Raw genomic sequence first — 10,000 nt, 5'->3', positions numbered from 1 at the left:
TCCGAGTCTTTCACCTTTTCTGATGTCAACATGAGCCCTGCTTACATTAGCATGTAGTATATATCCAAGCCATCACCTCAAATCAAAATAAGTAATATATATATATATATATTATAGATATATATATATATATATATATATATATATATATACTATATACTTATTCACAAATTAAATTCAGAGCATTACATGTATCTTAAAACGTATTGTAGAGTATGATGCTAGACATAAAGTTCATAAAATTACAGATTGCATTTGTGTGTCGGGGCAAATATACACAGTGAATTGGCCTTAGGATATACAAGCCGCCTCCTTCTCAATGAGTTAACCATATGTAATACAAATTACTAGAGGACATTGAGATAGCGGATATAGTAAGCTAGGGCAGATAATAATTATTATAATGTATATCACGCGCACAGTTTGAAGATTGATATTAGGATCTTACTTAACCATTTATAGAACCTGAAAGTAATTCTAGGTATAACATATCCTATCACATGTCATCCAAGAAAAAAGTGGACTTACAAATCACCAAATAGTATAATTATCCGTTTCATCTTAAAGGTCACCTATCACAGCCAGAACTGGAATCAAACGCGAGACATTTTCAGACATCTGAAGAAAATGTCAAACATATCAGAGGCCACCGGGTCAAACCATGGAATAGCCCAAATGTGAAAATGATCTACTACGAAAATTAGGACTGATGTCAGTGTTCATACCTGCTACGAATACCGATCGTTATACCTATTATATATATACTATATATATATATATATATATTATATATAGTATATATATATATATATATATAGAATAGGTATAACGATTGTATAGTGTTCTTCGTGTAAGGTGCCAATCTATATATATATAAATATATATAGATATATATATATTATAATATACATATTATTCCTATTATATATATATAATATATATATGGTATCGATATAGTGGCACCTTACACGAAGAACACTATACAATGACAAAAATACAGAACAACAGAAAATAACAATTATAAAAAATGTAAAGTACACATTATTAAGAGTAATATAGGTTGCCTCACGGGAAAAAAATTTCCCATAATCCTAGCACATCAACGTTTTACAGAAAACGAAAATTAGAGGGCGCAAGTTTTTTTATGTGGTACTCAGGTAAACTGACTACTCATGCTAGCATCACACTCGATATAAGGATACTCCAAATTCCCGAAAACAGATACACCACTAGTCAATACCTTCTGATAACATATACTTTCCAGAAATATGCTGAAGCTTTAACATTTCGCCTTGAAGCAAAGTGTAAGGTAACGTGGTGACAGACCCAAAAAAATGAGGTAAAGGCCAAGCAATCATATCTATGTCTACCAACGCAGAAAGGGAACTTGAGAGTAAAGATTATATAGGTTTAACAGGAGGAAACCCTCGTAGTTACACTATGAAACAATATTGTTACAAGAAGGTGGAAAGTAAGATGGAAGTAAGTTATGTTTGTTAGTATGGTGCTTTTACGCTGCATGGAACCATTGGTTATTCAGCAACGGGACCAACGGCTTTACGTGACTTCCGAACCACGTCGAGGGTGAACTTCTATCACCAGGAATACACATCTCTCGCTCCTCAATGGAATGGCCGAGAATCGAACCCGCGACCACCGAGGTAGGACGCCAACACCATACCAACCACGCCACTGAGGCGCTGGAAGTAAGTTATGAATGGACATACAGCAAAAGGAATGAAAGGGGTCGCCGCTAGGAGCAGAAGGGACGTTGCGAAGAACATTTATGTAACGCCTTCAGTGCACCTCACTGATAGCACTACCTCCCCAACGGGAGTAAAACTACTGAAGAAACATAGCTGTAAAAATCTCACTTCTTGCAACAATGCACCTGAAAATACAGAAAATTCATTGATCCTACTAATCAGGATTGTCAAGTGTCTTTGTGGATTATCAATTCGATTTCTATAAATGATGGTTTAACCATCCAGTAAATTTGAAATACTGTACTGTACTAGTATTTTCTTTACCATTTAGTTGATGGTCAGAATTGCTAGATATTTGGTTAGGCTTCACTTTAACTACGGTAAGTGGATACTAGTGTTTTATATGGAGTATAATGTAAATATACAGTGTCACCACCTGAGCTCATGCTTTCATGTCAATAATAGCAATTCTATTAATCTCTGCTTTAGAGTTCGACTAGCACTGCTCATACTTACGTTGAATACCAAATAAAAATATACACTTCTTCTGTTCCTGAAGACACTGATCAGTTAATACTGATATTTTTTACGTATTTAAAAAGTCAACCCTTCGACACAATCTGAGAATTCCAATTGCCTGGTGTTAGTTAAATGATTATTATCAACTACAGCACTGTTCACTCTAGGCTAAGTCTAATGTTACGCATCTTACATTGTGACAGATGAATGATTTGACGTTGATCAAGAACCCTCACATACCTGAAGGATATCATAGGTACAGGACAGCATAAGTCGTAGGAAAATAAGCCATTTACATATACTCTATTTTTATTGATGAACTATACTTGAAGATGGGATCTTCAACATGAAATCTATTGTTTAGGAGTATCCATCTGCCGCAAAATAAGCAAATGAGTTGTGTACTGTCAGTCCATCCTTTAAATTCTAGATAAATCAGTGTTCAAGAAAAGATTCCTCGAATCTGTTTACATGGCATGAAAGATGTTACTGATTCTCCGTTAAATTTTCAATTTCTACCTCTAATTACAAACTCGACAAATTTTTTTTAGAGCCAAAAGAGAACATTACAATCCACATATTTATGGTTGAGACATTGCGTAAAAGCAATCAATAGAAAATGAAGTAACGTAAGTTGAAATAATTCATTTTCATGTGTTTGAGAATCTACAAAATCAAAATACTTAAAGTCAACAGACATTAACAAGATCTCGAGTCTCTCTCTCTTCACGGAGGAGCAGCCTTACTTGAATGACGGAATACAAAACTCTCATACATCGAGTACTAACTTCTTTACATAAAAATGGCAAACAAGATTCCATGAAAGAAATGTAAATAACGTAAATAAAAACATAATTTATAAAAAGCCCAGCCTTTACTGGTAGAGAGGCCATTTCTGCAACATCACAGAATGTTTTCATACCTTCAATATAAATGGTCGAAACGTAGGGAGATATGTATAAACTGAAATTACATGGCGTGTTACATGATCCATTGTAAACATTATCTCGGTACAATACTACGTAACAACTATGCTTGGAAACATCAAGTATTCAAAGGCATGATACACGTCTTTTCCTATCAGAGATAACTTCCTGATTCCCGGAAAGAGATTATGAATATTGAAATTTATCACTTATTACATTAGACGAGACACATAATTCAAAATAAGTGCTTTCACTGTACAGTGTAAGAAACGAGCTTTGGAGTAACGTAACGATCACAGTAACCGCCACAGACATCAGTCCACATCACAGTACTTGTACTACATTCAACATGTTACATGGCTGTACAAAGTACCATTGCGAAAAAAGCAACTGAGAAGCAATGATAAATGACAATATAAAAGGGCATTTTGAAGAAGAGATGCAAATGATCAGTAAACATCTTTAGCGGACACACGTATGCAAAGCACCTGATAGGATGTCTCGTTAACAATTCTTTTTTTTATTTTTCCAAGCATACTTCAGTGCAATACGAATGTAACTGGGGATGAAATTCCACCAATGGCAGAACGCATCATGGCATAAAAATGATGCGATTCAGCATTATGCTCTGAAAAAGAACAGCATCCATTATTCCATTTTCTCTTTACTTCAGGGAATTTTGGCAAGCCGTATATTTAGTCTTCTCGCTTTTAAGTTTTTTCTGTCTATTGTTTTGTTCAAACACAAGTACTTATTCCGCTTTATTTTCCAATATTTTCTTGGTTATGTTTACCTCAGAAGACATATTGCTAACATTTCCGCAACATGGAGCACTTTCAACCAATGCTAATCTAATGTTCTTTATCCTATTAAGAACAATGCTCCTTGACTTTCTTTATCTGAATGCAAGAGATCCAGCATCTTCGTATATGGTCAGGTATCAGCTGGTCTGCTGGTACAGCCTTCCCCAAAACAGCAACATTTTGAAAATTTATATCTACATTCTATCTTAACTCTGACACAGATTTTTAAATAATAAAAAGCAAGACACTGAGATCTGATTACATAATTATATCGTCCATTTTGGATAAAAAAAAACACCTCAAATTCATATTCAAAACCTCTTCCTAATAAGAGTACTTAATCCTCTTTTGCATCAACATCCACAAATATTTGTCCATTCTAATGCAATTTTAGTTTAGCTTCTTACTTTAAAAATCGGCAGCTAAATATTTCGTTCGTTCGACATTTTTCCCGTCATTCTGCGATGACGAAACATTGAAAATGTTCCTAGCCTTAATGTAAGACTTGTCTCCCACGACTTTACTTCCAAACTGAAATACTCGTATAATTAGAATTCTACAGCTTTTTTAAAAATCATCTCTTACAGTAAGCATGGGTAATACAGCTGTAATACTAGCCATATTTACAGACATCTCACATTCTCATTCTCATCCCATAAACGGACACTCAACATCTCAACATTCACGTTATTCCTGAATCAGGGAAATAATGGCAATGATGAAACCAGACATTCCCATAGAGGGACTTGACTTGCCACCGTTGGTAAAACGAAAGTCGCAACTTTAATGATTTTCCTTCCTCGTTACTCAAGAGGCTCAGATTAGAGGAGGTATCCTCACACCCTGAACTGTCCCACTGCCTCTATGACATCCCCTTCCAGTGTTGGGTTTCAGTTCCCTTGCTTGGGTGCACTCGATCACTCTTTCCTTTTCTTGCTTGTTTAATTATCTATTCAATTAATACTGACTTGTTTACTTGTAAAAGCTAATTATGTAGTAACTGTTTTACCTTTTATGATTCATAACCATTTCGTTTCATCTTCAATGGTCCGGATTTAGCTTTTTCACACACATTTCTGGCTTTTTTTTCTTATTTTGTGACAGCTTGTTAAGCAAGATTATGACATTTTGGCTTATCGACGGCAATTAAATCTCTCAAATATAATACAGTTATGTAAAAGAGTGAACATGATTTTATAATTATTATCTGTCTATTGTAGTAATAGAATGTTACGATATAATTTTTAGCAGTTTTCTTCTATACAAATTACCATCTATATACTGTAGTATCAAAACGTCAAGAGGTCATTTCAAGCAGTTTTCTTCCATACCAAAACTCCAATCCGTAATATCTCTTCCCACTAACATCTTATTTTCTTCTAATTTCTACACATCCTTTCCACCTCTCAACGACCGAAACACGAATGAAATAGGTCTAGATGCACCCTCTGTTTCATACAATTAAAATGAATGAAAACTCGAAAAATAAATTAAGAAAAAAAAGGGTCACACATCTTGCTCTCATTTTTCTTTTGCATTTATAACAGGATTAAACAGCAGCTGTCTATCAGTTTAATGTCTTTTTTTTCACTGAAATTTAAACCTTTGTCATGAGATGATCCTACTTTCCACAACAATTACAGAGAGTACATTCCTTAAAGTGTTACCACGCAAAGTACAGTTCCTACAGAAGAGAAGATGGACGGATATATTGACCTAACTGATTAACATTTCATTCAAAAGAAGTCACTTGACAGCACATCTCGTAGATCACTTTCAGGCAGACTCCTGAATTAACCACATATGTACATGAAAGCATGATAACGTCCTTAAAATTCACAGCAAACAAAGAAAGGCAAATATGTTTAAGAACGCAATTTTATTTTCATTCGTTGTAAATTAGTCTTAGAATTTAGAAGTGACAGTAGCTACCCTACGGATTGAGAATGGATACAGCGCTGCATTCTGCAATGACACGAGAAAGTCCAAAATTGTGAAAAGGTAAACACAAATTACGGCAAGGAAATGCAATACATCTTACTAGTTAAGCATCAGATCAGCAAAAGACGTTCTTCTCACTGCGTTTATGCGCTAGAAAAGCTTTCAGTCAAAGGTTCGGCATCGCAGCTGGAATCTGGAGTGACTTTTCCCTCAACAGAGCACCAGATGACGTCTTTCAATGAACACACAGGCGAAATTAAATATCCACTATGTGTTTTCAGTAATTTTAGTCATTTTCTTAACCACCATATGTTCGTTATGTTCAGGTCCCGATCTTGAAGGGAGTTGTAGCTTAGGGATAAGGTATTCAAGCCATTTACTTTCTCACCGAAGATCTAAAACTAAAAACTCTGTCGAACTGGTGTGCTAAAGTCATGACAACCAGGGCCAGTTTATGACAAGCCTTCGTGAGAGCACCAAGCCCAACGGTCACAGCATGTTGATTATCACAATTTCATGAGGAAATCACAACCAGCGAAGGACTAAGTCAGATCGGAAGGCGCGGGTAACTAACAGTTTCCTTCTTCAGCATCCCCGTTTGTTGTCGAAACCTCGCAAAGGACGTTTAGGTGGTTCTCCTCTCTCTCCTCAAGGTTTTCTTCCTCTTCTGTTTCACGAGTAAAGTACTCTGAGAGATTTCCATCAGATTCTCTGCTAGTTCTTGGGCAGGGCGGTTCATACTCGACGGGGAATCAGCTGCCGCCTTTTGAGAGAGCTAACTAGTGTTCCAAGCATTGGCTGTAATGAAAACGAACAGTTGTTTCATCACATACTTTACGTCTTGTACAGTTATATATCCTAATAACAATAAGTGAAGATGTTACTCTTAAATATTAGTCGAGAACCAACGACCAAATTCCAATAAGTGATATTAGTGGTAAAATGTTTGTGAATATGGAAAAGTACTATTTCCACTTACAGCAAAACGGTGAGTATCATTACTGAAGTTGCACATGCACAAAATGACAGATGCAAGCACAACCCAAGGAAACACCGTGCCTATTGACTATGATATTAGCAAAAATATACACTTAAGAGCTTATTCCCTGACTATCTACAGTAATTACATAAACTACAGAACACAAAAGTTCCAAAGATATGAAAAGCTAAAATATCACCAAAAAAAAAGGGTTACAAATCATCACCTAATAAATAGAATGTGCGACAGTTCTAAATGCCCTCTTACTACATAGTATTCAATTACTACAGATGATCTTTTCATAATGATGATCGATTGCAGGTTTTTCTCCAACTACCTACCATGGATAAAACTGTTATCTGAAAGCTGAGAGATATTCAAACTCTGATATCGTTTACGTAATTATTGTCCTATAATCTCCTCTCTATCGAAAAGGGTAAAACCTTGAATGAAGTCGTCATATGTCATCTACTCTGACCCCAGCATCGTCTCTGTTTTGCTTTTGTTTCCCCCCACAATATTTTGGCATCGTAAGAAATGTGTATGCAGTGATATCTTCCGGTTACTTTACAGTAAAGCATGGCGGTAAATACTGTACTTCTACATACTCAATTAGTGTACACCTTGCTTCGATCACGAAAGACTTAAATATTGGTTGTTTATGTCGAGACCTGCATTTGGCTGAGCAGGAAATTTTTCCAGTGTGTATTGTGCGATGTTAGTTTTGGAAAAAAAAATCCAGTGTTCGGAAGGCTTCGGCTCTCAAGAATGGAGTTATGGGATCAATATCCGCTTCATTTACGGAACTGAGAGTCTTACAATAATGAATTCCATCAATACATCGTGACTTTATAAGTGTATTTGTACACCAAATAATCAGCTTTGCTATATAGCAACTTTGAATTACGCTATCATTTGGCCTCTTCAGCCTCGATAAACAAAATATTTTAAGTACATTCGATGAAAATTTGTGTCAAGAATAAATAAATAAAAAAAAAGGCAAAATCCTGGAAAGCTATTTGTTTTAGTCGCTCATGGAACACCGACATTACTGTGTTCATACACGAACGCCAAAATTAGCATTCCACTACTTTTGCTACTATTTATTTTCATGGCAGATTTCTTTCCAACGTGCTTAAATTATTTTGTTTAATATGGATGGAGAGGCCAAGAAAATAATTTTGGGGAAAAATACTGAGAAAGCAAGCTGCTTAAATAATAATAAGTATGATTAAATATATATATATATATATATATATATATATATATATATATATATATATATATATAGTATATATATATATTATATTATATATATTATATTATATATATATACGTATATATATGCATAGATAAATATATGTGTGTGCTTATTTTCTCAATTTCTACGATGTAAAACAAATATCAACCGAATTCTGTGTGCCGTAATTATTATGTATAACTTTTTTGAAAGATTTGGAAACTACACACATAAAGTATAATTGCCTGTTCATAATCACATCTGCCTGGTCGTGTGGCGAAACAGTGACACCTTGATGAGTACTGTTCTTTTATAAGATCTTTGCACAGTACTTTCCATTTCCCAAGAAACTGCATGACAAGACCGACAGCCACACACATATAACTCGTGCGTGTTGACACACGCCTGTGGAGCCTATAGCATGATATCATGAGTAGGGTATCAATTAAAAATTATTAATAAAACACAATTTCGTCACGACAAAAGTACATACCTGTGTACCGCGCTACGCTCTGCATAGAAGGACAATTCCCTCCCTGTAAGGAGAAAGCATATGTGTATGACAAAGCTTAAATACTATGGTTTCTTCAAGCCATACATAACAACAATGCATGTATTAAAATAACACACACCTCTATCATCAAAGGACAACTTATACTATATAATATATATATAGATAGATAGTATATATATATATATATATATATATATACTATATATATATATATATATATATATATATATACACACGTATATAAGTATGTAATATGTTAAAGTACAGGGACAGAGAATGGTCTCCAGAACATGTGGCATTAACCAACCAAACCCCCTCAAATCAAAAAAAAAAAAAAAAAAAAAAAAATCCAACAAAGACTTACAGCATTAGAGAAATCTATGTTCGTCCGAACAGGCCGATGATTGAGCTTCTGGGGAGGACGAAAGTTATCAGCGAGAGTCCGTGGTGGCGTCTGCAAGGTGCTGTTCGTCTGGGTGACCTCGCGCAGGGACAAGAGCTGCAACAGACAAGAACCACATGAACTGCGTTTCCTCAGAGAATTTATACCGTCTACCTTCCTTGGAACTCTGTCTTCTGTCTGTTTCTTTTCACTCCAAGCATAATTAATTTCTCCTAAATTATGACTGAGCATTTCTCAGTCTATTTCTCATCGTCCTTATTAATATTTTTTCCTACAGCTATACCCCTCTATGACCTAAGTTGTGAAATGAGTTCTCTCGCTCTTTTTGTTCTGTGGACTTCTGATTCCCCTTTAGCCTACTCTAGGAATAGTTATAAAGTCTTAATTTTAGCCTTTTTCTATGATTCTGGCCTACAGGTTTCCGTCCTGTCACTTACATATCCTCTATTCCTTGACTAACTGTTGCCCATCCCTTCTTATCACAGTGACCCAATTTCTCTCTCTCTCTCTCTCTCTCTCTCTCTCTCTCTCTCTCTCTCTCTCTCTCTCTCTCTGTAATAAAAATGAGTTTTTGAAATTGAGTTAGTTCCTCATCAGACGAGTTGGTTCCGTACTCGCCTATCAATTTGGTAGCCTGAGTTCGCGGCGCCCCACTGCTGCCAATGCGGAACCAGAGGAATTTGTTTCTGGTGATTAGAAATTTATTTCTCGATATAATGTGTTTCGGATCCAAAGTAAGCTGTGCGTCCATTGCTAAGTAACCAATTGGTTCCTAGCCCCTAAAAATATCTAAAAAAAAAAAAAAATAATCCTTCGGGCCAGCCCTAGGAGAGTTGTTAATCAGCTCAGTCGTCTGGTTAAACTAAGATACACTTAGCTTATTTTTCAAAATTGAGTTAGCAGCAGTTATTTTTAATCCGAAACGATTAAAAACCGCCGTATGAGACCGAAGAAAACCTTAAACACTTA

General features: G+C 35.5%; 1 protein-coding gene across 1 annotated transcript in view; it reads right to left on the bottom strand.

The window, feature by feature from the left end:
• Positions 1 to 2,522: 2,522 nt before the first annotated feature.
• LOC135222903 (putative carbonic anhydrase-like protein 2) overlaps positions 2,523 to 10,000 on the bottom strand; it is a 389,285-nt gene continuing 381,807 nt past the window's right edge. The window contains exons 8-10 of the mRNA XM_064261295.1: positions 8,993 to 9,127; positions 8,608 to 8,650; positions 2,523 to 6,693 (exon numbers count right to left, since the gene is read on the bottom strand). Of these exons, the coding sequence (XP_064117365.1) occupies positions 6,671 to 6,693; positions 8,608 to 8,650; positions 8,993 to 9,127 (201 nt within the window). The 3' untranslated portion in view covers positions 2,523 to 6,670. The remainder of the gene's footprint in view (positions 6,694 to 8,607; positions 8,651 to 8,992; positions 9,128 to 10,000) is intronic.

This window comes from Macrobrachium nipponense, chromosome 8, assembly GCF_015104395.2.
Source record: "Macrobrachium nipponense isolate FS-2020 chromosome 8, ASM1510439v2, whole genome shotgun sequence".
Classification (NCBI taxonomy): domain Eukaryota; kingdom Metazoa; phylum Arthropoda; class Malacostraca; order Decapoda; family Palaemonidae; genus Macrobrachium; species Macrobrachium nipponense.
The sequence above is the reverse complement of the archived record's forward strand: the minus strand, read 5'-3'. Positions and strand labels throughout refer to the sequence as shown.